We start from the raw sequence: 27,755 nt of genomic DNA on the forward strand, positions 1-27,755 counted from the left end.
GCGTTGAGTAGCCTCTGAAGCCTGGGTGCCTTTGGGTCCCTTCAGCAGTTCTGGAGGAGGACTGGAGCCTGTGTGGTAGTGCTGCCTGTCTGTGATCAGCTGGAGTAGGAGAGAGGAATGCAAAGAAGAGTTCAGGACTAGTTATTGGAGGAGAGCGTGGGAAAGTGTTGAAACGGGAATAGCTGGAGTAGAAATTAATTGATTATGTGTGTAGAGTATAACTGAAGTATGAGTGTGTCATTATATGAACATGTCTTCTGTCCCCTGTCACAATGAAAGAAGAGAATGAACTAGATTATTGCTAAAGTCTTTTTTATTACTATTTTCTATGATTCAGCTATTCATTTAAATAAAACCCATGCTGGAGTATACTCTGTAGTGTTTTTTCTCTCTCTTGAGTTGTTGAGTGCCTTGGCAGACAATGATCCTACATAATTCCTGTGTACAAACAGGTACTGCTGCCACCCTCCAACTTCCATCTTTCAGTGTAGCAAATGTAAGAAAGGAAGCTAAAACTAACATGCTCTTGGCTTCTTCCTGTGTAAATTTTAGTCTGAAATCAGTTTATAGTAGAAGTAAATGGCTTGCAAGACTGCTTTTAGGATTGTGAACGTGACAATTAAAATGCTAGTCTGGGCTGCAAGACACCATGAGATGGCATGAAGAGCCAGATGATGTTCACTCTATAAACAGATATAATGAAATCACAGTTTATAGTTTTACATCTTTCTTCTTCATGAGCATGTACTTACCAACTGCATTCCTGCATTGCTCTTGTGTTCGTGGTGTCATGAGACTGGATATGCTGAAACTGGCAGTGCTTGATATTATGAAGTGGTTTGTGTGGCATCAAAATTAAAGGAGGGATAAATATGACCATGAAGACAGGAAGGAAATTAATATATCAACACCTGTGAGTTCTGTCCTACTTTAGAAATACTCAATATTGACAAAGCTGTTTGCATTAGCAACATGTGCTTCTGGCTGTGGGAAATTAAGGCTCTCTTTCATCTTCCAGCACTGGGCTGGAAGTTTTGTTGCTGTAATGAGCAGCAGGACACTGGTTCCCAGCTGGCAAGGCATGGAGCATATACACCCATCTCAGATCTCTTAGAAGGCAGCAACAGTCACAGTATGACACTGTAAGGAGGCAGCAGTAGACATTGCTCATAAACTGATTGGAAGTGTGTGTTGTGTCAGCATTTCCTCTTGTGCTGTGATTTACAGCAGGAGATGGGGGTGAGGAGGAGTTGGCAGAAGCCATGATTGCAAAGGGGAGTTTGGGACCCACCAGCCTTGAAGGTTGATTGAGTACTGGTGGTGGGTTTTGTGTCTGCTGATGGGAAATTTATTACTCTGTGTCTTGTGGAGGGTAAACCTCTACTAGTGGAAAGCCTGTCAAAAAAGCGTGATTTCTAGATATAAAGACTTCAGCCTCAATAGATTTATCATTCTGCTGGGTGATCTTTTAAAGGCAGAAAATAAGCACTAAAAAGGAAGACTTCAGTAGTGGGAACTGTGTGTGATTATCTGCAGTGATAGGAAAGTTTATTAATTTGTGCACATCGCTGTTCTCTTAGCCCATTTGTTCCTCCCATCTGGTTAAGTTTTGAGAAATGCAAAAACATACAGCGTGGAAGAACAATTTTAAATTTTCGGGTATGAACAGAGTGAAGTCTCCACATTTTGAAGCACAATACCATATTTTGAAGAACAATATTAATAATAAACAACATTCTTTTTTTGCCTTTCTCTAGGACTCCAGAGCAGTGTCCGAGTGTGGTTTCTCTGCTGTCAGAGAGCTACAATCCCCACGTGCGTTATGGGGCTGCCATGGCTTTGGGAATCTGCTGTGCAGGCACTGGAAACAAGGTGAGGGCCAGAAGCATCTGTGGCCAAGACTGTTCCTGCTCCTTCCTGCCACAGACACATTTGTGTGCAAACATCACACGTGCAGATGGGTTTCTCACACATGTGCACTGCTGGCCAGCTGGAGTACAGCACTACTTTAAATTCTTTAACTGTTCTGGGCATAGAGTTTCTTTTCCTGCTTGTACAGAATAGATAAAATAAAAGAATGTTTTTATACATTATTGCCACATTCTTGGAATTTTGTCTTCAAAACTTTTCTTAGAGTTTTCTTACTGTCAAGTTGCCACTGAACTTTAAATGTATGTTCAGGACTCCAGAATCAATACTCCTTTGCCCTTGGAGTGCCAGTGACAGGAAAACAGCAGGTGTTTTGCTTAGCTTCTAGCTCTTTTCATCTTTCCTGCGCTACATGATTCATGGAAGATCCATGTAGTAAAGCCAAGTGCAATGAAATTTAATTAAATTTATTGTAGTTTCAGGAGTGTAAGTAACAACCAGTAAATTTTATTCTCACTTTACAAGTATCAGTGAAGGTTAATTCTCATGGATGGTAACAGACCTTTTATAGCAGAAGGATTCCCACTTCTTGCCATGGGAAGTGAGCACTCACTGGAACAAGCAGCAAGTAAACTTGGGAATAAGCTCCCTCTGCTTCTCCCACATGTGTATAATAATCTGTAGTGATACAGAATTGCAGTTTCAGAACAGGTGCACAGACAAAGCAATATGTCATGCTTCTGAATCTATGATAAATCTCTTGCTTATCTGTCTCATCTCTTCCAGTATTAAACACTTCGTGGCTCTTGCGTGAGCACTCCTGAGTGTCATTTGTGCTGCCAAAAGCACAGAATGCTGACGTGCACTGCCTGCCATCTTTAGTAGCTAAAGCATGCAGATCTGAAAGCAAATCTGAGAGTCCTATTTTTATCCAGGTCGCTTTATTCTCAAGTGGAAGGTGGAATCAAGGAGTTAGTTATTTTTAATCTGCTGCATCTGACAAGTTAATTTAAGTGGAAATGCTTTTAGTCGCAAAAATTAGTCTTGTTTTATTTCCAGATGCATTGTGTGTTGACCTAAACCATCTGATTACACAGACACATGCCTTCCAGAGCTTCTATTAGCAGGTTTTGAAGGCCCAAATATATTCAATTTTGGAGATCAAAAAGTTCAGCTTTTTGTCATAGTGAGTGTTTCATCCATGGTACTGAATGCTTGCCAAAGAGTGAATGAGTCACCTTCAGGTGAAGAAGCACAGCCTCCAACATAGCTCAGATGACAAAAGCAGTCTTAGTGAAGGCATAATGTTATTTTAGAAGTGGTTCTTTGAAATAATGTTCTGTATAAAATGAAGTTGTTTTTAAAAGCCTCACCGTAATGGAAGTAACACCAAGAGGGGTCTGAACTGGGAGTCTCTTGCACTCTGCACTCAACTACATTTGCTCATGTCCTCAGTTTAAGTATGGACACGAGAGCACTCTGAACGAGAGAGTACCTAAATGATGCTAAATGCTACAAGTTCTAACAATTAAGGCCAAGAATTTGAAATCTAATGTGATGAATGCATCTGTTGCTTATACCTATTGTTTAGCTGTTGCCCTGTTTCTGCAGGTAGATCTTGTTCCACCCATTCATCACTTGTTTTTAGTGTTTATTTTCTTTTTCTTCCCAATTTTTAGATTAAAATCTACAGAAATACAGGTTTCTGCTTCATTTGCCAAGATTAGGCAAAACATTATAAAAAGTGTATCTGATAGCATCAATCTGATAACCTTCCACTGGAGAATTGAAACCTGGCATACTAAAAATAGTAGTATTAACTGTGACTTTGTATTTCTTCATTTCTCTTAGGAAGCAATCAATTTGCTTGAGCCAATGACAAATGATCCCGTGAACTATGTGCGTCAAGGAGCTCTCATTGCATCTGCCCTTATCATGATCCAGCAGACTGAGATCACCTGCCCAAAGGTAGTGTGTCACACCTCACATACCAGCCTGTTAGGTGGGAAAATTGTCTTGGATGCCAAATCTTTAGTGCTTGGCACTGCATTTAAGCATTGGCAAGAGACTGCACATGTCTTGTAAAGAGCCAGAGCTGAATGTGCAGTGGAAAGCTCCTCCTTGGATCAGAGCATGTGCTCTGAATGATGGGAACATGCCTGGTGGATGGCAGCATTCTAACCCTGGGCACTACAAGAATAAATGCTCTTCCTTGAAAGCCCTCAAAGCATCTTGTAATGATAGGAAAGTGACTGTGAAGACATTGGTTTTGATGGTAGTAAGCTTAGTTTTGGATGTGGTCACCATGCAGAGAGGTCCAGTAAGAACAATGTTTCCTTTGTAGTTAGTCTTACATTTTTCAGGTGAAACAGCTTCAGAGCTGGCTTAGTGAGTTTATAGCAAATACTCCATTTTTAATGGAGTTTTCTGCTCATAAGGCGAAAAGGTTTGCATATGCTGTGTTTAGCTTTTAAAAGGAGGTTCCCTGTGAATGTGTGACAGGTGATGATATGCAAACATTTGTACAGACTGAAAGTCCACATTAGGAGAAGCTCTGAGGTTCCACATTTCACCTGCTCTGGTGAGTGGTGAGGCACAGCAGTAGATGGTACTTTGCTGCTCATCTGCTGTATATGGGTTGCTTTTATTGATGTCATTTTAGAAATTGAACTGTGATAAAAACAGCCACTTTTTACTTCATTTAGATGAGAAGAAGGAAAAAAACCCTCTGTGTCCAGTGGAAAATTTTACTTGGGAAAGTCAGAGAAGGAAATCTACAAATACAGGTGTTTGGCTATTTCCAAGTCATGGAACATGAAAATTTGCTGGCAGACAGTTTGTTCCTTCAAATTATTTAGAAAAAAAAAAGGAAGAAAAATGTTAGTTTTCACTGAGCAGATTCTGGGAATGTTGTTTATATTATCAGAATTGTAGTTCAAGTGAATAAGCCAAGAATAGTAGTTCACTTGAATAAGCCAGTGGAGGACACTAGACTTTTGTTGGATCCCCTTGTCTTCCAAAATACAGAGTTTCTGTAATGTGAAGTTGAATTTTCATCTCTCTGTGGAAAGAAATTAATTGTTGTTTTTATTGTTTGTTCCTTGGTCAGGTGATTGGAATGCCAGGCCTCAACATAGAAGATCAGATTTAATCATTCTGTGTCGCTCTAATACTGGACAAATTGTATAGCTCTGCCATGCCTCAGTTTCCTACCTGAAAGAATTAAGGATGATACTTCTATATATGAAAGAACATTATGAGAATCCATTCATTTTAGTTTTCAAAGCACCCTAATCCTCTTGGAATGGGCATTGCAATCTGCTCTGAATCAGTCAGACATCCTAAAATGTGGATCACTTGCTGAGGCTGCCTGTTGGAGTTTCTGGCTTTTTGAGATAATAGGTGAAAGACTCTGTTTGTCCTAAAGAAATATGTGAGTAGGAAAACAGCTAGTGAAAACACAGATTATTTGAGGTGTGTAATAAGGCAGATCTCTTTCCCCAAAGAGGCCTGGAAACCTTGGCTTCCAAGTTATGTGTGATGCTTCTGCTTGATAAAAGGGTAGTTAAAATAGTTGGCCAGCAAATACAGGAGGAGATGTATAGTGTTGGGGTCAGTGGCTTGTTTAAAAATGGGGCCAGAAACTGTAACGGCTTGATGCCAAATTGTTACCTGATATAGCTACAGAAGGCAATTCATTGTCTAGTCATAGAAGCACTACAGATATTACAAAACAAACAGAAACTACCCCCAGAATTCCAGATTACAAAATAATAAATAAAACCTGAAATATTCTGCCAATTTAAGAACTAAACACAGAATATACAAATTTTGCTTGTTATAAATACCCCAAAGTTGATTATAACCATTATGGTTTCTTGCTCAAAAGTAAAAGGAATATTTTGGGGGATATGCTGCCAATTAAGTTGTTTATTATCCATGGGAAACTTTTTTTGGAGCTCTCTGCCAGTCTGAAAAAAAAATTACTCAACTCTGATGTGAAAGGGTGGAGTTCAGAAAAGGAGCCATTTTTGGATTGCAGGGACATATTTTGATCGGATTAGATTCCTGAGTGACACGTTGGACACTGTGTGCCAAAGGGTCTCATGTGATGGATGTGGGTATTTGCATTGCTGAATAAGCAGCTAGGAAGCGGAGTGTGATGATTTTTGTATCCCACAAGCTGTATGGTCTTGATGGGTTACAAAGAAGCTAAATTACATGTATCATCATCTCACTGCTTGTAAATCTTTGGAGATGCTTTGCGTGTGAGAGATGGTGATTTTAATAAAGAGTGGGTCATAGAGCCTGGCCAGCTTCCTGTCATTGCTGCTCAGTTTTGTCTGTTCTGGGATTTTATATTTTCTTTTTAGTAAACTTCTTACTTGTGAGCCTTGGGTTAGAAATACTTTCAATCCTCTGCTGATCGTTTCGGGTGAAGACGGTAGCAAACAATCTTCCTTAAAGAGTTTAGGATTTTTTCGGGAATTAACTGCTATCAGAGTTTTGAGCATTGCAATGCTGAAATGCCAGGAATAAACAGAGATTTAAGAATCAAAGTATTTTGGTTTTAAAATAGCCATTTTTGTTGTGAGAAAAGGGTAAAAGTATGCCTTTGAAATAACTTCACTGTGATCTTCTCAATGTGTTTGTCCTCCTCTTTGTTGTGCTCAATCTTGTTTAAATAAATAATTCAAAGAGTTTAAATTTAAATTAAAAGTTTAAATAAAGAATTGTGAAATAAGGAATTGTAATTACATGAACGCTCCTTGAACTTGAAAGTTGTTTAAAGTCCATAAAGGGGGTAGCAGGTGTTGAGTAAAGGTGGTTTGGTCTCTTTGGAGTTGAAACAATTCCTCCATGTGCAGCCAACAAGATTTTTCCTGGCCTCTGTTGATACATTTAAGAACTGTATTAGTGCTGGATATAAAATATTAACAAGTTTATTTTGTGAAATGGAATCCTAAATTACAGATGTGATGAGGTCATCATAACAGAAATCAATGACAACTTCATTAAGTGTTTGTGACCTGCAGGGCAATTAAGTCAGCAGTTTTGGAGACAAAACTAAGTGTCGAACTACTTGAAAAAGTAAATCCAATTCCTGGTTTTGTGTTAGGATAGTCATCTTGGCAAAATGAGAAAATAATAAACAAGGTCAAGCCTTTTCTTCCATCCTCCTTCAGTCATATTGGCCTATTGTCTTCAAGATGTGAAGAAACCAGGACCAGATTGTTGTTGAGAATTTGTTTCTGTGGTTTAGATGAAATGCTAGGTCTTGCTAGGGTGCAAGAATGATTTTTGCAATATTCTAGTTGCACCTTTACTTTACAAAAGCCTGATACTGTGAGATGTTTCTGCACACTCCTTCAAGAGGGCAAGTGTATGCAGAATAACTTCATCTTTTGAAGAAGATAGATAGAACATGCAAACAGTTTAAAACCTTTTTTATTAGATTTTATTAATGCTCTTATTCTTAAGAGCTTGCATTTGCCAGAAGCATTGTGCACATCACCTGCCAATATTTCCTGTAATTAACTGTTTATAAAATCTTGTTCTTGACAATCTCCTGGGCTTTATGTGCATGAATATTGACTGGTGGAGGGAGAAGTGGTAAACAGCCTGATAAATGACAGGCTTTGAGGTAGGAAATGGTGTTGTATCATTCTTATATCTCAAAGTCTCTGTTGTTTCCTCACTGTTTCCAAGGTTCTGTGTTTGGCTTCATTTGAACTCAGTGCCATGTCATTTTGGCCAGCACAAATTATCAGAATGGGATGTGTGTTTTGTTAGAAAGATGAAATTAATCATTGTCTATATTTTAGTGTTCCTCCTGGAAGTTGCCCAAATAAATTTCTTGGTAGCATTTCCAAATGCTGTAGAATTTTTGAAGTGCTTGAAGATTTCAAGGGAGAAACAAAGCTTGTGGGTTTCATAGCATATGAAATAAACTTACACAGTACTTTGGGTTGTGCTTGTTGCTGTGGTTTCAAGGAAAAATAATAGGGGACAAAAGGGCTTTACTAGACAAACTCTGGCAGGTTTTGCTTCAACAGCTTAAGAAATGGCTGGCTGTTGACATCTTGCTCCATTTTGTGGGAGATGAGTTGCCCCATCACTTTCTCCAAAGAGATGGAGCATTGGCTCCATATGAGGTTAATACCTTCCTGAACCACTGCAGCCATAAGCAAAGATTTAGCAGTTTCCTTTACTGTGTACTTAAGATATTGCGGTGAACATACCATGGCATAAACTGTTACTGTATTAAATATTTTCTTTAATGATTCTCAGTTAAAAGGTAGGAGTACAGTAGCAAAATTTGCTGATGATGCTTCATAGGGGCGTTATCAATACAGCAGAAATATTGTACAGAAATAATGGAATAAGTTGGAGGTTTTCAGCAATAGGAAATGGAGGAAATTTATTAAAGTGCAGTGTCAGTCACCTAAGAACACAGAGTAGTTCTTGCTACAAACTCATCAATTGGTCTTTTATTCCAGTGACACTCCAGAGATTCTCAGGGTAGTCCTATAAGCTTTGCAAAATATGGTTTGGAAATGCACGTCCATCCTGAATATTTTAAAATCAGTATATGGATATCTTCAAGTGGGGAAAATCTCTGTAATTAATTATTAATGGAGTGACTTGTAACACCAGTGACTAAAGCTATTGAAAATGTAAATGTCATTGTAGGATGCAGAAATCGAGGATGCTTCCCTTAAAGATGGAATATTTGACTCATGCAGTCAGTTTTATAATCTCTCTCTCTTTTTCCTCCTTTTCATTATTTTTATCCAGGTCAGCCAGTTCAGGCAGCTCTATTCCAAAGTGATCAATGATAAGCATGATGATGTTATGGCAAAGTTTGGAGCAATCCTGGCACAAGGCATTTTGGATGCAGGTAATTCCCCAAACATTTAAAGCTGTCAAAATTTCTTAAACTTGTTTGGTTGCAATCACTGTAACAGCAAATTTCATTTGGGAGATGAGGTGCTGGTTTTATGCCTCTCATGTCATAGTAGCAAGAAATCTCAGATTTCAAGGAATTTCAGCTAATTAAAGAAATAAACCCTGTTTTGTAGTTTCAGCTTATATCAGCATGTTTCTGTTAGGAGAGACTCAGCCCAGTCATTGGGGCAGAATTCATGTCCAGAAGTCTGGACAAATACAATAGTTTTTCTTTAAGTCGTTTTGTCACCCTGAATGTTGATTTATTATAGCATGATAGGTTGCTTCTTTATTTTTTTAAATCATCACCTGCTCCAGAAATTTGGAAATCTGCTGAGGTAACACCTGTACAATGCTGTGTCTGTCAATGGCACCTCTTTTCCGAGTTTCCAATCACAGTTTTTCCCATCTGGTCTCTTGTGCTGAGGCCTTCTCTTGCCATGCACATCCTTATCCTCTGTGATAGGCAGAAACAAGCTGTTTTTTCCTGTACTCCTGAGATCAAGATTAGTCCTGCCATCCATAAGCAAAGGAGCCCCAAATTTGTCTCTGTGGCGTGGCTTAGGCGCAGCGCCCTGCAGTGTGGGTACAGTGTCTGTATGAAAGCTCTGCATCTCCAGGCTGTGTGGTGGGGGAGAACAGAGTGCTGCCTGCACCTGTCTGCATGAAAGCAGGTTCAAAAAGCTTTCCTAGTGGGCCTGTGACTGTCAGGCTCCTCTGTCACAGATGACCAGGCCTGCTCAGAGAGGAAAGTAACAGGCACTGCATTCTTGCCTGCTGGGTGCCCCTCCTGGAGCTCAGACTGAGCAATGTTCTTGGCATGAGACTGTTAGAATAATTTTGGTCATTCCCATACTCATACTCTTTTGCTGGGAAGGCAGACACTAGCTGCCTCTGGGATTTTTCTCAGCAGTGCAGACCTGTTCTGAGTTCTGACCCTTAAGATTAAATCATAAAAATGCAACTAAAACCTTATTTGCTTTCTGTGTCACTCATGTATTGTATAATGACTGGGAAACCAGAAATGTCCAGTTTTAATAAACTTCATGGGAATTTGTGCCAACTTTAACCTCTTTATTTCTTGCTGAGAGACTCCAGGAAGGCTGTGAACTCCTTTTCTTAACCTATTGCCACTTTCATTAGAGCCTCCTAAAAGAACAAATTCTTTTTATCTTTCCTATACAACTGGAAGTGCTTATCTGAAACAATGAGTTATAGAATTTAATTATCACTACCAGGAAGAAAAGGTTCTTTGTGTTATCTGCCACAGTTGGGGCAATTGAATTTAGTTTTTTGTTGGGTCTTTTTTGGGGGGGTAGGGGGGAAAGAAAAAAGTCCAATTCTCTTCCAATGACAGTGTTTTATTATAAGTGCAAGATTTCCAGTGCATGACTGGGAAATGAGGCACTGGAAGTGGGATTTTTGCTCTGACAATGAGGCAACCATTTATGCTGGTAGTTTAATGGAAGGAGTGGGGTACCTTGGGAGCACTAAAGTGGAAATGAAGAACTTGGTCATTGCCTAATTGATAAGCTTCAGCAGCTACATTTTTACTTTAATAAAATAAGAAAAAAGTAGACACTAAATTTAACTTAGGGTTTGGGGGGTTTCCCCAACCCCCCCTTGCCCCAGTGGCAGTGTGAATTTTGGGAGATTGACCTTATAGTACTACCCAAAGATCCCTGCATTTTTTTCTTTTGTGCTTTTTGAATTTTTTTTTCCAGGCATCGTGTCACAGCTTTTATTCATCCAGCCAAAGATCTGGAATGTGTTCCCTTTCAGGCAGTCAGGGATGTTATTTAATCATGAAGATAAATCACAATTGTGCAGTATTATGTCTCCCCACCTTTCCTGCTCCCTGCAAAATCCTGGGAGTGAGGGTGGGCTGTTTGTGGGTATAAAACAGCAGAAAGAAGTAGCATGACAGCATCTTTTGAATATTAAATCTGTTGCTTGTTCAGGAAATACCAGAGATTGGATAATTATAGGTTCTAATTCTGAATTATAGGTTAAAATTCTGAAAATTAAAGTGCAAAAGTTTGATAAAGCCCAGTTAAGCTGCTTGTGCAACATTCAGTCAGCTGCTTGATTCAGAATATCTGCAGATAATCAAGGCCTGGTCCTTAAACAGTGACGCAGTAAAATAAATTTCAAAGTGAAGATGGGGGAGAAGACCAGAAATTTGAGTGTGCTCACCATGTTTAAGGATAGCACAAGACCTCAGGCAATCCCTCCACAGTGCTGTGGCAAATTCAGGTGAAAGGGCAAGAGATTGCTATCAGCAGCAGAGCAGAGTAGCAGTAGAAAAAGACAAGACCTTATCTTTGTCTTTCTTCAGAGAAGTAGCAGGAAGGAGTTTTCCTGTCAAACAGCAGGAGATCTATTGCTACCACAAAAGGAAGAGGAAGGAGATAGAATGTATGCAGAGCATCCTACAGACTGGCATCAAAATGCCCCACTTTCCACTGCCTCTCCTGGGACTAACCCTGACAGATACCCAAGATGACAGTACTGCTTCAGTCAGGGCTTTCATTAGTTTTGGCAGGAAAAGAGAATTCTGTTTGTCTTTAAAACTCAGACAGCTCCATTGCTGCCTGGCCCTGCTGAGGTGGCTGTTTGTGTGAGGCAGGGAAAAGCTACTCCAGTTTGGGATTTTCAGCTACAAAGTGGCCTGACTTTGCAACCAGTGGGTGTTTGTATTTTAACAAAGTTAACCTCCCTGCCCCGGGTCTTGTCAGCGGTAATGGACTTGCCTGGTGCCCTCTTCAACTCAATTCACTGTGTTCATCAGAAGATGGAAGATCAGATTAACACTTTCTCAGTCTGTCTGCAAGTCCAGTCTTTCAATTTTGTTTCTAGCTGGATGTTTCTGCATTACATCAACATATGGAGCTGTTTTGGTCTCTGCTTTGCAAGTACAAATCTAAGACTTGGTTGTCTGGCAGAGATGTAATTTTGCTGCAAATACTGCAGGAGCTTGTCTCTGTGCAGCTTAGATTGATAATGTCTAGAAACAACTTCTGAAGTTGCTGCTGTTTACATTTTTTTCTACTGAGATGGTGTAGAATAAAAACCTAGGCATATTTCTTCTGCATAACTGATAGTTCAGGGAGGCAGTCACAGAAAGAAAAATCTCTATATGTTCTGCTGTATATGTACTGTGTTCCTCCTGAGCCTTGTCTTGAGCATCATTTATATGCCGTGTTTTAAAACTGTTGATGGCAAAGGTTTGCCTTTTTCTCCCCCACTCACTGCCTGTACTTTTGTCTAACCTGTGTCCTGGCAAAATGAGTGTGGAAGAAAGATTGTGTTTGGGTACTGTAGAGCACTGTGGTCTCTGTGCTGTACATCTGTTTTACTGAGTAAGCTGAGCTCACAATAAAGGAGGGAGGTGTGTTCCAGAGGAGGAAACTGGCAGCATTGTGGCCTGGCTTGCCACCCTTTGACAGCAACTGTTTGAGATGCATTGCTCAGGTATCTCTGTGGAGCACCCAGGAATGAATTCACTAACTTTTATGATTCCTTACAGGGGGCCATAACGTAACCATTTCACTGCAGTCAAGGACAGGACATACTCACATGCCTTCTGTGGTGGGGGTTCTGGTCTTCACCCAGTTTTGGTTTTGGTTCCCCCTGTCACACTTTTTGTCACTGGCGTTCACCCCAACTTGTGTCATTGGCCTTAACAAGGATCTTAAGGTACGTAACAAGAAGAGAGAAGAGACACTGAAAAGCTGCTTGGACTCCTTGAGTGGTCTGCAAGGCGTGTGCATGGATTTGTTGGTTTTCTTTGCATTTTCCACTTACTTGTGCCAGAAAAGGTACTAAATAGAAGAAATCTGAAAAACAGGCTTAAATTGCAGAGCTGATGGTGGGAATGGGGACAAGAAAAATGTAGAGAGCAGACACGGACCTCTTTACTTCAAAGTAGCTTAAAAAGAAAGGAACTCTGTTCAGAGTATTTGGGCAGAGACCGCCCCATTATCACTCTTGAAGGTCAGGGTTATTTAAAAAAAAAGCTTGTTGCCCCCCGGCCTCCCAGATAAATTATGTGATGTTCTCCCCTAGGAAAGCTAGCAGTGGGAAAAGAGGATTTGTTTGGATTCCTTGGGGAGTAAACATTAAACTGAGCGGCCATGGGTACTGGCACTTTTCTTACGCATCTGTTCTTCCAGCTGTCAGCTGTGGTACAGCCCCTCTAAGCTGTGTACTATGCTGGGTCTCCTGTGCTGAACAACTAAGATAGGAAGTTCCACAAAAAATCTTCTGGGTGTGGCAGCATGGGGGTGTTTAAGAACTTAGGTTGGCTGTCAAAAGATGCTTTCTACTCTTGCTTAAGTAGCTAAGAGTAAGAGAATGTGTGACACTGGTAACTCACCCCCAAATGTACAGTCCTTTGGCAGGAAGGGAATGTCAGTCCTTGGTTTGCCCTCGCGTGCATTGACAGAGCAGATCTTCACTTAGATCTTAAACCAATTTTTTGTTGATACACACAAACACAGCAACAACATCAAAACCACAAAAGCTTTGAAGCAATGGAAACAAAGCATGGTGTGAATAGGATGGAGTATATGGAGAGGGCTAGGAGAGCTTGCCAGAATCAAATTATAGAATAATTAAATAACATTGTTCTAGCTGAACCACTGCCACTGATAACAGTTTCTCAGCTTCCGGAGAGGGAGAAGGGGAAGCTTGTATTCTTTAGAGGATCTGTGTTTGTCTCTGCTGGAAGGAAAATGAAGCTGAAGTAATTATTCTGCTGTGGATTTTTCCCCACTTTTCTAATTTCTAACATCGTTTTAAACTCTTTGTCTTAGATGCCAAAAGTCCAGTACAAGTCCAACTGTAAGCCGTCCACATTTGCCTACCCCCCACCTCTTGAGGTACCAAAGGAAAAGGAGAAAGAAAAGGTATTTGAGCTGGTTTTCTGTGTAAAGACTAAACCCTTCTCCCTCCTAGTATAAACATTGACTTTGGTGGTACTACCAGGGAATCTAAAGAGCAAAGGAAAAATTGGCAGGTGCTGTAGTCTCTGAAAGAGAATTCTAAGTAAATTTTCCTGCTGTGCCTGGGACTGTTGCTGATTGTGGCATACAAGTGATTTGCTACTGAATTGCTGCAACCTCCCTTGTCTGAAGTGGTCAAGCAGACATATTGAATAAAAAACCGCTTTCCATGCCCTACTGACTTGTATGTGCAGCACCCAGAACAGCAGGGTCCTTGTCTGTGACTTGAGCTCCAAAGTGCTGCTCCAGTGCAGCCATTGAGAATATTAGGTGGGACACCTCTCAAATTGTCCCATATGGAAGGAGCAGTGGGCCCATGTGCTAGAATAATAGCTGTCAGCTCCATGGATTGCAAAAAGGTAAGTGTGGCACTGGGAATATCTCGGTATTGAAAAGGAGAACATAAGACCTGTGGGATCACAAGCAGGACAATAGTGGAAGCAATTTGTCTCCTGGCACAGGATGGTAAAAGCTGTTGAGCAGAGCGCAGCAGCGGGCAGAGCAGCTCTTAGGGAGCAATTGCAGCAGTGGGGACCTCAGGCATGTCATGCTGATGAATGACAGGGTGTGAAAACTGTAAAACATTTTACCAGAATTGAGTGCTGGGCAGGACAGATTTCCAAGCCACTGGGGAATCCAGAAATTAACTCTGATGAAAGGCAAAGCTCACTGCTCATAGCTGTTTTCTTGCCTTTGAATGGGATGTGAATTGGGCAAATCTTTTCTCTTTAAACTTCCCTGGCCAAAAGTTAAAATGTGCCAAGACCCCACATTTATTCTCACCAGCAACGTGACAAATGCTCTTGCTCCCTGACCCTCTCAGAAAGCTGCTGCCATTTGTTCCCAAAAGTCTCCAGCCTGGGGGGCTGAAGCTTAGTATACAGTGCTGGGTCACACTGAATGCCTCATCTCTTGCCATATCCAGGTTTCTACTGCTGTGCTGTCCATCACTGCAAAAGCCAAGAAGAAGGAAAAGGAAAAGGAGAAAGAGAAGAAAGAAGAGGAAAAGATGGAAGTGGTGGGTGCACACATTGAAACTTAAATTTCCTCTTCCCCCCCCCACCCTTATAAATGTGGAAGGTGTCTCATGAAAGTTGGCACCCACTCACCTCTGTCCTCTCGCCACCTGTGTTATGAGCAAAGCACTGACACACATTGCTGCAGACACTGGTTAGCACCTTTACTCTGTGTGTGTGCACTGTTAAAAGCAAGAGGTGCTACTAATTGTGAATCTGTTATTTCTGAGAAATAAATCTTCTTCAGTGTTGTTAAGTAACTGACTTCCTTAATGGCAAAAGCTTGTTTTGACAAGTTTTTGTGCCTTTAACTGCATGAACCTTATGAGTATTATTTCATTACTTGCTGTTTTTAGACCCAGAGGAATTTTATCTCTTATCCATGTAATTTTCTTACTAATGTAGAAAAAGTTGTAGTAATTTCATGTCCTTGGGACCTCTGGCCTTTTAAAAAGGAGTGTTGTAGCAGTTGCTTGATCATGTCTAATTCACCTTGAGAGCACTGGAGAGTTTAAACTTTCTGGTTTTGCACATGCTTAACCTCCTATTCTGAAATGTTCACCATTTGGCAGCAGTCTCTTATGTGCTTTGGCCATCTATCAAAATGCCAAACATTTATCCACACCCAGCTCAGAAGCAACTGAGGTTTGAGCACAGGTTCCATATGCTGCTCAGTAGTTCTGGTGATTGCTTTGGTCTTCTGATGATTTCTTTCAGCTCATAGACCTGACACTGGAAGTTGTCATCCTCATCTGCGAATAATGTGGCAACCTGGAGCAAGCTGAGTAATGGAGAAATGAATTTTTGGTGGTTGCTGTAATTTGGAAAACATATGCCAGCTAAAATTCTTTCAGTACTAACAGAAGACTCTTTCTTTTGTGCCCTGCTCATAAATGCAAATATTCCAAAAACAACTGTAAGCTGAAAGTGCATTATGGACCCATAGAATTCTTTAGGTTGGAAAGACCTCTAAGGCAAACTTAACCCCAGCAATGCCAAGGTCACCACCAAACCATGTCCCCGAGTGCCACATCTACACATCTTTTAAATACCACCAGGGATGGTGAGTCCACCACTCCCCTGGGAAGCCTCTTCAAGTGCCTGACAACCTTTTTGGAGTAGAAATTTTTTCTAATATTCAATCTAAACCTTCCCTGGCACGACTTGAGGTCATTTCCTCTTGTCCTGTGTCTTGTTACCTGGGAGAATGACCCCCACCTATCTCCACCCTCCTATCAGGGAGTTGTAGAGAGTGATAAAGTCCCTGTTGAGCTGCCTTTTCTCCAGGCTGAGCCCCTCCAGCTCCCTCAGCTGCTCCTCACAGGACTTGTGCTCCAGACCCTTCCCCAGTTCTGTTGCCCTTTCCTGGACATGCTCCAGCATCTCAGTGTCTGTCTTGTAGTGAGGGGCCCAAAACTGAACACAGGCTTTGAGGTGTGACCTCACCAGTCCCAAGTACAGGGGACAGTCACTGCCCTGGTCCTGATGGCCACACTATTGCTGACACAAGGCAGGATGCCACTGACTTTCTTGGCCACCTGAGTACATGCGGGCTCATGGTCAGCCAGCACCCCCAGGTCCTTTCCCTTCTGGCCTCTTCAATTTAAATTTTAGTCTAACAAACCCCACACATGTTGTGTAAGATCAAAGGTTTATGTGTAAAATAACCTTCCTAGACCTACATAGGTGTGGCCATGTTGTAGGCACTGAGTGTCATGCAGCTGGCCCAGAAAATTAATCATCTCATGCAAGCAAGGTATAATCTCTGGGTTTTGGGGTTTTTCTCCTTTGTCAAGTTTCCTTGTCACCAAACATTGCCTTTTCTTTGAATTATTCTTACAGTTCTATGTACTAAGCAAAATGTGTTGAACATATGCATATTTCTTCTAAAATTGCTACAAACTATAGTTAAATGCAGGTGTTGAAGCAATATATTAGAAAGGGTTCGCGTGTTGTGTCCATGTGTGTCCAGACTTTTTAAAAGTTTCCTTGGCTGAATCAAGCAGAAAAACAAGGATAGCAAAAAAGGAGCTTGCTGCCACCTGCTGTGGTTGAATTGAGTGTTTTGTCATTGTCCTTATGTTTTAGAGGTATCATTGCTTTCCTGTTTTTCTCTTATGGCTGTTATATGACTAGTAATCCATAGCTTCCAAGGGATCTGCACAGCAACAAGCAGCTGCTGTGCCAGACAAAGTCCTGTCTGCTGTTACAGGATGTGCCATGCATTCAGTGGTGTTCCCGATAGTTTCCTATTGGTGGTTCCCATCTTTTCTGTGGTTTTGTTTGTTACTCAGATGTTTCTGAGCAAGAGGGAAAACATGATCCACCTTCTTAAGTATGTAAAGGATACTGGGTTTTTTCCTTCTGCTTTTTCCCTCTAGCTGCTGAGTCATTGGTAAGGGAGGGATTCACTGCAATTCCCTATGGAGATGCTGAGGTCAAGGCATTTTGGGTGAACTGCTGTCACTATCAGTAGTGTGAAATGTCAGTGATAGCTTTATAGCTGCAAAAATACAAGGGCAGCTTTTGGCAATTTTCATATGCTCGGTAATGATATTAAAGAATCTTCAGTTGTTACAAAAAGTGGTGAGTGAGTTTACAGAAAATGTATGAGAAAGGGAAAGCAAAGGTTAAACTGTTCCACTGCCACCTCTCGCTGAACTTGCTTTCATCTGCAGCTGAGAGTGAGGCATTGCCTTGCTGAGAGCACTTAGATCCACGCTGGCATTTTCTGTGCCAGCTGATAGATAAATATTAGCATGTTCCTCAGCAGAAGAATGGTTTCTCACCACACTTTGGAATTGCTGCCTGACTGTACCTTACCCTACTAACTGTGAAAGGTTAGAGGTTACTGCTAAAATCAGGTTGATCTTCTCTTCTCCCTCCACAGGATGAGAATGAAAAGAAGGATGAAAAAGAAAAGAAAAAAGAGCCTGAACCCAACTTCCAGCTTTTGGACAACCCAGCCAGAGTCATGCCTGCTCAGCTCAAAGTTCTCACTATGACAGAGAGCTGCCGGTACCAGCCTTTCAAACCAGTAAGTGTCACCTTCCCAGTCCATATGCTTGGCAGAGCCTTCCTAGTGCTGGGCTTGTGTGTAAGGGCCCAGAAGTTCTGTGTGTTCATGAGAACTCACAGCTGGTGCAGCACTGGAATGTGTTGCAGAGATTTGCAGCTTTGCTGTTGTCATATTTCCTTTTTTAATGTCCCTCTCTCCAAATGATCCCATGCAGTTCTAGTTGGGGGAAAGTCAGAGCCACTGCTAACCTTTTCACCATGTTAATGCTGCTTTAATTTTGTTTCTTCTTGTACATATGTCAAATGCACATCATGAAAACCAATCAGACATACTCTGTGTATTAATGATGTTGCTGGGAACATAAAGACTGAGCCATGATCTTTAAAATAGGCTGAGAAGTTGTATAGCTTCATTGTCAAAGCAGTGAAATACATTAGGGCTTGTGCTGTAGCTTTATTATCCTGCAGTGGGATTTATACCTAAATAGAGGGGTTTTTCATTGAACATATTTCCTATTAAGTTATATCTGGCCTTAGAAAAGTGCCTTCAGCTGTGATTGTCAGATGGAAAATGAAGAAGTTCTGTTAGCACTAAGCCCAAGGGGTAACTAACTTCTTGGTGAGATGCTCAGATATATTGCAAATCTGATAAGCTGGCTCCTGAACTGTAAATCTCCTGAGTCAAAGTCTTCTGCCTTTTATTTTTGTTCAAGAAATAACACCCTTGATTTATCCCATTTCCAGGATTATGCATGGGAAAATGCTGTTCAGTAGTTGTAATACTTTTTCCAGGAAAACAGTAATGTTTTTAATAAATGGATTTCCTGGAATTCCATCAGCACATTGGAATTCTCTGTGCACCATTGCCTTTTGAAACATCTCCTTTAGCAAAGCTGTGGAAGGGTTTTTTAGTTTCTACCCTTCAAAAGGGGGTGACCCAACTGCTGTTTGGGTTGGGACGATCTGCTGTGTGTTCCAGAAGTGTCCACTCACTGAAATGTGGACATACACAGCTCTTTGCCTCAGTTTCAGAAGAAGCTGAGTCCTTGGGGGGGTTCAGTTTCCTGCCTTAAGCCCCATAAATAGGTTTTGAAGAGAACAGAACAGTGCAGTTTTTGCTGGGATTAGGGTGTGAACCAAGGAACCTCTTGGAATGGAGCCGTTCTGGACCTTTGCTCTGCTTTGGGGAATGCCAGAGTAAAAGACCTCTTTGAAATGCTGTTTATAGCCTGAAATCCTGCTGTGGCCAAAGCCCTGATCCCAGCCAGGCGTGACACAGCACTGCCTCTTTGCGCCTTGTGTTTCAGTCCCAGAGGTGCTTCAGCCTGCCAAGATGTTTGGTTGTGATCTTTGTAATTAATTCCCCTTTGTTTTTGTGAGGTTCTGCTAATGGGATTCCTCACTCGGTGGAAGCTGGTGATCAGATTAGTCTCTGTTTCAGAGAATCTCCTGGGAAGCAGCTACACAGAGAGGCTTCACTAAGCATTGTAAACCTGAAAAGATGAGCCTTAGAAAGCAATTACAGTTCAATTAGTTTTCATGTGGAAAGCCCCAGAATGGGACTGGGGTAAAGCTGTGAATCCAGATGTCACCTTCTATTGAACTGAGACCTAGACAGAAGAAATAAAAAAAGTAACCTGGATAGACTCTGCCTGTTCCATGCCCTTATCAGACAGAGATCCAGGTGAGTGTCAGATGCTTTGCTCTCTGACACTCACTCCTGCCGAGGAGTCTCATATGGCCTAGGATAGACTCTGTGGCCACAAACACTCCATCATGAGGCAGAGACAAGCAGCTCGAAATGCTCATGGCACTTGTCTTGCAGCTTTCCATTGGAGGCATCATCATCCTGAAGGACACCAGTGAGGATATGGAGGAGCTGGTTGAACCCGTGGCAGCTCATGGTCCGAAGATCGAGGAAGAGGAGCAGGAACCTGAACCACCAGAGCCCTTTGAGTACATTGATGATTAAGACCTGAGGTACAGTGTAGTGTGCAGAATCACCTTTTTTAATCCCAATAAAGGAATAACCTCTTTGTACCAACTGAAGCAGTTACCAGCACCCAGCACTCTTGGTTTAGCTCTTTGACAGCTTGTGTGTCAGATTTAGAAACATACTCTGTTCTAATTTTAAGCGTTTGGCAGCTTAGGAGAAGTTCACAAGTTCACCCTTTTGGGTCAGGCCTGACCCAGTTGTTCTGGATCTACTCTCTAATCTGGCAGGCTTGACTACTCTTGAGTAGAGCTTGGCTGGGCAGAGAGCAGTGCAGGGGTCACAGGGACTAGTCAGCTCCTGAAAGATGGTTCCAGAGGGGCAAGTAGTTTACATAACAAAGCTATCATCTACTTGACCTCAGGGTGCCAGGATTTGTCAAAACAGAGCTACTGCTCTGCTTCCTAAAGTTGTCTTGTCTTCCCAGCAGTTCTTAGCAGAATTTAAAGACACTCTAGTTATGGGCTCTGTGGTGCCCTCTGAGCCCAACACAATGATAGTAGTAGATCTGTTCCAGGCAATAAATGGTGAAGTTCTCAGGTTCCTTGGTTAAAGTGCCTGAATGGATGTACAAGTTTCTCACTGAGAGGCAGAAATCCAGTTGCTGTATTTCCTAATATGGCCTGGCATGTCCCAGGGCTCCCATGAGCAAAGATTATGCACTTGAATTGGTGGATGGGCAGGAAAACAAACTCCTTGCTGAAAACTATAAATGTTGCGTCAGTGACAGGCTCGGGGGAGTGTGTGGGGCCAGCCACAGGAAGCCTTAGTTAAACACATTTGATTTTCTGGTTTCTCTCTCTCCCTCCTCCAGGGTCATGTCATCTAAAGAAGACATTATGTTTGACATCAGAAAGACAGACATGACGACCTTCCTATTGAGATCTGATGTTCAGTGCATGCAGCCCCAATCTGTGCTGAGCTAAAGCTGACAGTCCATGTTTTATGGCTGAAGAACAGATATATGCTATTTAGTGTACTCTTTCACAAAACCTTGTTTTCAAATAAATATATTAAAAACTCTTGACAGAAAACTTGCTGCTTAACAAAAAAAAAGGAAACCTAACAACTTTTGCTCCCCGCAGATGTTAAAAACTAGACTCAAATTGTGCATCTTTGTTCAGCAGAGCTTGATTGACTGCTCCTCTGTACAGTCATTGGGATCTGTGCACACCTCTGCACTTGTTGAGGCCGAGCAGGGTCACAACTGCAGCCTGGCCCAGCCATAGCAGTGATGCCACAGAGGGCAGGTCGCTGCTTGCCAGCAGCTGCACAGATGAGGTCTGCTTCCAGATTACCTCTGTGATCTTCCCCCTTGCTTATCCTGGTATTCATGTGCTGGTGTGGGGCTGACAGAAGGGCTCTGGGTGTTAATGATGGGAAAGTGGGGGCATGTTTCTCCTCGTTTCACAGAAACCTTTTCTTTTGTGTGTGTGCTGTTTTCACCAAATATGAGCAAAATAGCTGATACGAGCAGGTTACATTGCAGGCCTGGATGGGGTGGACCCAGACATGTAACTTGTCTCACTGATGTGCATCATTAGCTGAGGGGAAATTTTAGTCAGGGATACGGAATAAGGAGAAGTCAGAAGGAAGGAATGGTGCTCCACCGTGCACTATCCAGCTGGCCCTTCACCTTTTGGGCTGTAACGCTTCAAAGGGTTTGCCAGAAGCAAGCCAGAGCCCTGGTCTGCTGCCAACAAATGTTGGGTGAAGCTTCATCGTTTGAAACAGCACATAAATGGAATGAGGTTTTTATTGTATGTGTGTGTGTGGAGAGTATTTGCTCCACATGAACATAGCACAATCTCATGTGCATCAGTAATAATGGAAGACGAATCTTGTATGTAGTGCCTGGGAGCTTCTCCAGCAGATGGTTTATTTTGGTTATTGTTACTATAGCAGTAGGATAGTCTGCCTTTGTTCTCTGCAAAGCTAAGGAATATTGAGCAGAGATGAGGGACTGAAAACCAGTTTTGAGTCCTAGGCTTCAATCAGAAGTCCCTCAAGTTGAAATGTCTCAGTAAGGTTGCTGGTCAGAGCTTGCAGTTCTCAGCATGATCCAGATCTGTTCTCTGCTGGAGTGGAGCCAAGAATGAACCTGAAAAGGCTACAGACAGTTATTGTCAGTAAAGCTGGAAACAAAGAGGGAACCACTGCTTCAATCCCATGGTCAAGGACCTGGTATTGTGGTGCAAGAAACAGAAGCTGGACAAATGTACATTGTGTGAGTCTTCTGGTGCTGCAGTTCCTTCCCTCTGAATGTATCCCTTACTCCAGCATGTTCTGCCAATGCTGACCAATATGGTGTGTGGTGTGATTCAGGTAATTTGACACAATGGCTTGTGTCATAAAATACAGTGGAGAGGGGAGAACACTGGGAGGAGAAGAAAACTCTCAGGTTGTTCAGCAACCTGCCAGAGGCCAGATATTGGTGGAGGATTTCTAGAGTCCAAGTAGAAATGCTGGGAATAGCTGGCTGAGAAGGACCTAAAGTCCTGCATTGGTGCTTTGGCCAAGCTGTGAATGCTCTGCTGCTTTTCACAGGACTTTTGGCCGCACTTTTCATATTGCAACAGATTTTTCAGGGTAACCAAAACAACCTGATGCTTGCTACAGGTTCTCAGTGAGGCTGTGTAAATCTCTATGTGTAGAGCAGCTCCCACCAGCGACTGGGTACTGCCTGGGGCACCACGGAGGAGTCCTGATTCTTGTGCTAAATTATTCTCTTGTGCCTTCGAGATCCCTACTGCCTCTGGCAGTGATGTTTCCCGGGAGCTCCCTTAGCACAAGCAAATGTAAAAACCTCAGCCCCAAACTGATTTTTCAGCTGCTATTCTGGGTCCATGTAGTAAGGTTACACACAGGCAGCCAGACTCTTAGAAGAGGTTTTGGTGGCTGTGGAAGAAAAAGGCCATGTGTGCCAGGCTGGGGACACCAGGAGGGAACTGGGAATTGGCCTGTCCTCACTTCCCCATCTCTGCCACTCATTGTGTTTTCTCTCCACTGTGTAAACGCATGTGGGAAGTGTGGCTTAGGTTTGAGAACACTTACAGAAAAGCATCCACTGTTTTTGCTTTCTCCTCCAGCTGCTGTTTTTTCCTCCTTGGACAGGAGGATGCTAGTCTGTGCCTCATGAGACACATGTGTAGCTCAGGCTGTTTTCTTGCAGGACACTGCTCAAAAGACTCCAGACAGGATGAGAAATGCTCCTACAAGGTGCTTTTGAGAGCTTGTGTCACAAAACATGTTCAGACTATAGAATGATCCCATACATGCAATAATTTTTTCTGATGTCTACATAATTCTTCAGTTCACTAATCAGGCTGCTGAGGGTGCTGCTCTGTGACCACTTGAGGTGTCACACGGTGCTTGAATGAGGTGCTGAGCTTTGCTCAATTTCCAGGGTTCCACTTGGGAAATTTGGAAATGGCCAACCTGTGAGTGTCAAAAACAAAACGTGAAGAGGCTTATCCAGCCCTAGAGGATTCCAGTAAACCTTTAGGAAGAGTCTAGGAATGTTCTGGAGATACAACAGGAAACCTCCAGAAAGACTAGAAAAACATCAAGGGAATGGCCAGGAAATGTCTAGAAATCTTCTGGAAAGGTGCTAGAAAACCTGAGAAGGTTCTGGAAACCTGTGGGATCCTGCCCCCATACTAAGGGGTCTGACCAGTTTCTCTCAGGCAGATGAGGCCAATAACCTCAGGACTGACTCAGTGCTTTGAATAATGTCATTTCGTTTCAGTGACTCATTAGTGCTGATTTCTGAGGAAGTGCTGCTCTCCTGGGCCTGTCTGGGGATGCTGTGGAGGGACCCACCCTGATTGCTTGCCAGGGGCTAATTGGACCTAATACTCCTGGCTTTGCTAGAGGGAGAGGCCGGGGTGGCAGGAAGCGTCCCTCCTGACTAATGGGTTTCATCTCAATTAACCTCGGTGGGAGTTAAATCACTTCTAAAGCATGCTGCTTTGACAGATCCCAGAGTCCCTCCAGGAGGCCCTGGATATTTCTTTAGCCTCCCCTTTCTACTCCTTAACTCAGGTGCAAGCCCCCTGCTTGGCATCATGCTGTGGACTGAAGTGGTGATGGAGATGTTGCAGGTAAAGCTCCCAAGGCGAGCAGTCTTCAAGGAGGGGCCTGACAGCCCTACAACCCCCAGCATTGCTATTCCTCCCCTGCAGGCATTCAGTGGCCTCATCCTCTCACCTCTCCCCATCACAGCAGTGTCACCCTCCCTATCTCTCCCCTTCCTTCCGGGGCCAGGCAAAGCTCTTCCTCCTCGCCTTTCAATGCAAAGGGTGGGCACCGCTGATAATGGTGATGGTGTTGGCCATTTTTCTCCTGCATCCTGGTGGCTGGAGCACCCTCCACCCTCACTCCTGCCAGATGCCAGCCTGCCCCAGGCTCTTCCCTTGCTTGCTGCTCTTGGCGTTGGTGATGGGTTGGGTTTTCAGCCCAGCTCTGGGGCCACCTTGAGCCTGCAGCAGTGGCAGGATGGGAGAGTTCATAATCACGGACATTTCAGGAGTGTGCAAGGCTTGTGATGTTTACTTGTAACCTCCAATGGGACCAATGGGCGTGAAGGCCATCACCCAAGTGTGCTGATCTTTCCTCAGGGTGGTTTCATGTGGAAGCAAGCGTCTTTGGTCCCTCAGTGAAAGTAACTGGTTGGGCAGACCTGGTTCAATGTGTTTCTCCAGCACCTGTGGGATTAGGCTGGCCCATGCTCTGTGTCTTGGGAGGAGATGCTGTCCCAGCCTCTGAAATCCTGTTCTGTGTGAGCAAATGTTCCAGCTGGCAGCAACCCAGGTCTGGAGTTTTGTTTTGAGGTCCATACTCCAGTTCCAGGCATTGGCTGCACAGCTAAAGCTCGGGGTTTTGCTCAGAAGAAATACTCATGCAGGTGCTCAGGTGAGCCATCAGTGTCTCTGCCACTGGGGAATCAGTGTTACCCACATATGGCAGAGAGGTGACTCAAGGCAGAATCTGTTTCTGCCCAAGCCCTTTGGAGATCAGTTTATCAGAGATTCTGGAGACCATAATCGCAGACATCTCGACCCTGTGCATTTGGTCTGATGGGCCCTGCTGCCTGACAGGGTTTGGTTAAGCAACGTGTATGTCTGGGTTTTTTCTTTGTGTTTGCAGAGCATGAGCAGAAAATGGGCACAGGAGGGTCTACACTGTAAGGGTCCAGGTGAAACAGGTCCTGGGGAGCAGGGCAGGGTGCTTGGGGGGCACCCTGGGGCTGTCTGCCCACTGCCTTGGTGCAGGGTTGGCCAAGGGGCAGGACAGTGGCAACAGCATCCCTGGCCAAGGGTATAAATAGCTGCTCTGGTGACCCAGGGAAGAATGGCTGCACAGGCGAGGTTAATTGTCAGCAAAAATTATGGGGACATTGTTCTTCCCAAGATAACCTACAAGGAATGAAGCATGGAGCAAATTTTTCCCCTTCAGAGTGAAGGAAGAAGGACCTGAAATATTGGTGCAGTGTCTTTGTTCTCAGTTTTAGGGTGGCTCTCCCATTTCATTGTGTTTTTCTATTTTGTGTCAATGAGAACCAAGATAGATTAACTTTTTGTTTCCCCACCATGCCCTCCCAGAGGAGGAACTGAGATAGCTCCTGCAGGGCTGGGCAAATTCTCTGTTTACTTTAACCTCACATGAAGATCTTTTTTATTTTTAGCTTAAGCATGAAATCTGGGGTTCAGGGATGGACAAGAAGCAGCTGAAAATAATTTGCTGGAAACACTTGCATTGGACAGTAGCATTCATGGGCTCCTTCACAGATGAAACCTGATGCTTGCTCCTCTTGCAGGCCTGGAGGTTTTGCAATTTGTCCCTGAGTAGTCAGGCAGGTGGCCATTGGCCTGTGTTGGTGGCAGCACCAAAGCTGTGCTGATGTGATGAGGGCAGTGAGGGTCACTGGGACTGGGGATGTTTCTCCTGATGATGAAGCTCTCTGTCCTGCTGTTTCTGTGCATCCAGTTCCCAAACTATTTTCTCCATATTCTTTTTTTCTAATGGACCATCTCTAGCTCTTCCTTTCCCCCAGCTCCCTGCCATTTTTGCTGGAATGCCTCGCTGTTACTGCAAACCAGCCCTCTCACACACTGGTATTTGCCTTGGTTGGGAGTTTAATGACCCATGTGTGAGGTGGGCACATGTCAGGAGGCCCAGCTGGGGCCCCTTTTGGGCCCAGGGCACTGAGCTGATGTCATTCTCCACAGAGGCACCCCCAGCCTCAAAAAAGCAGTCCATCTCCCCTGGATGTCAGCTCTTTTCCTGTAAGGAATCTCTGAAGGGTGATCTCTGCTGGAGAGGTACCATCAGCTATTTTGTTGGGAAGAAGGAACAGAGAAAGTGCTGGAGAACTCCCTCCTTCCAGACCAGGGTGGTGGCACCAGCAAGGTTTTGCAGAGGTTGGAGAAAGCAGCATCTCCTCCAGGGGGGCAGCTGAGATACCCAGGGGGCTGATATTGTAGGGGAATAGGCTGAGCCCTGGATGCTCCTGTCCTCATCTGTGAAGTCCTGCTGGGAGAAGAAAGCTCTGGCTCCTTCAGCACTGGGCTGCAAGTGCCTGGGGCCTCCTTCATTGTTTTGCAGTGGAGCTGAAAGGAGCTTTTTGGGGACCCACCAGCCGGTCCCTCCTCCCTCTCTGCTCTTCATTGAGCAGGCCAAGAGCTTTCTGGATCTTAAGAAGAGCTGGGTTGACCCTGTCACCTCCTTCATGCATCCCAGGACACAAAATCAAAGTTTCTGTTGTGCCTCTCCTGGTCAGGACTTGGACAGGAAATTACTGAAGAACGGTGGGATATAAATAGCCTGAGTGGGCTCACCGAATCCTCCTGGGGAGAGAGAGGAGAGCTGAAACCTGAGGCTCAGCAGCAGCTGAACAAGCCCTATCCAATGGAGACAAAACAGCTTTATGGCAGCCTGATACTGGGGAGAGCAGAGAGGTTTTGCAATTCCATTGCCTTGGTTTTCTGTGCAGAGGGCCCTGGGGAAGCGTTGCTGTGTAATTCAGTGTGTGAGCAGCATCTCAGCTGCATCAGCACAGGACATTGGTCCAAGCAAACCCCTCTGCGCCTGAGCCAGTCCCAGTAGGGGCCAGTTTGTGCTCCAACAGAACCAACAGTGTGTCATCAACTAAAATCTCAAATAACTTCTTATTTATTTATTGCCCCAAAGCTCATTCAAAGTATTCTTTGAAAATCCAAACTAAAATCTTTTTTGGCAAGTAAGGGTTGAAGTTTGACACAGAAAATACGAGGATGCTTAAGCTTTGAAAAATATTCCTCTCTTCCCTGACTGCTTTTGTTTTTAATGCAACCACTTGGAAAGGCTATTGCAAGAAGAAATTTCCTGCAAAATCTTCCACTTGGGCACAGAGAACAGCCTCCTCTTTTCAAATCAAGCAACAGATTATGATCCAGTCTGGGATCTGCAGCTGACAGAGCCAGTGGCCCAGCCCCAGGAATGCTCAACCCCTGGCAGAGATGGCAGTGACACCTGCCCCAAGGAAAACCTAAACTGTGGAGCTGGGGTGATGCCCCAGGTGATGGTGAGTGTCCTTCTTTGGATACACAGGACAGTGGAGTCCTGCTTTTCAGGTTTGAGGCACAAGCTTTGCATTTTCCTGAGCAGCCCAGGTGCTGGCCAGTGGGTGGATGTCCCCCTCCTTGGGCAGCACCTCCCTGAAAAAGTGTCCCTCCCCAAGAACCCCAGGAGTGTGACACGAGGCACAAGAGCCTTGCCTGCTCACTGGAGGAGAAATTCTGCCAGAATGTGAGGAGAAAAAACAAAAAAACGTGATCAAGCAAAGCCCGGATCCCACACAGCCCTTCCCACCATCCTGCCGAGGGCACGACATCAGTTCTGTTTGGCTTCTCAGAGGAGAAAGCC

At 43.5% G+C, this 27,755-nt stretch overlaps 1 protein-coding gene across 1 annotated transcript in view; it reads left to right on the plus strand.

The window, feature by feature from the left end:
• Positions 1 to 20,871, plus strand: part of PSMD1 (proteasome 26S subunit, non-ATPase 1) — a 63,566-nt gene extending 42,695 nt beyond the window's left edge. The window contains exons 17-25 of the mRNA XM_082287718.1: positions 1,758 to 1,872; positions 3,721 to 3,837; positions 8,668 to 8,770; positions 12,347 to 12,516; positions 13,635 to 13,727; positions 14,749 to 14,841; positions 17,730 to 17,876; positions 19,683 to 19,837; positions 20,665 to 20,871. Of these exons, the coding sequence (XP_082143844.1) occupies positions 1,758 to 1,872; positions 3,721 to 3,837; positions 8,668 to 8,770; positions 12,347 to 12,516; positions 13,635 to 13,727; positions 14,749 to 14,841; positions 17,730 to 17,876; positions 19,683 to 19,829 (985 nt within the window). The 3' untranslated portion in view covers positions 19,830 to 19,837; positions 20,665 to 20,871. The remainder of the gene's footprint in view (positions 1 to 1,757; positions 1,873 to 3,720; positions 3,838 to 8,667; positions 8,771 to 12,346; positions 12,517 to 13,634; positions 13,728 to 14,748; positions 14,842 to 17,729; positions 17,877 to 19,682; positions 19,838 to 20,664) is intronic.
• The last annotated feature ends 6,884 nt before the right edge of the window (positions 20,872 to 27,755 follow it).

This window comes from Coloeus monedula (assembly GCF_965178545.1).
Source record: "Coloeus monedula genome assembly, chromosome: 10".
NCBI classification, from domain to species: Eukaryota; Metazoa; Chordata; class Aves; order Passeriformes; family Corvidae; genus Coloeus; species Coloeus monedula.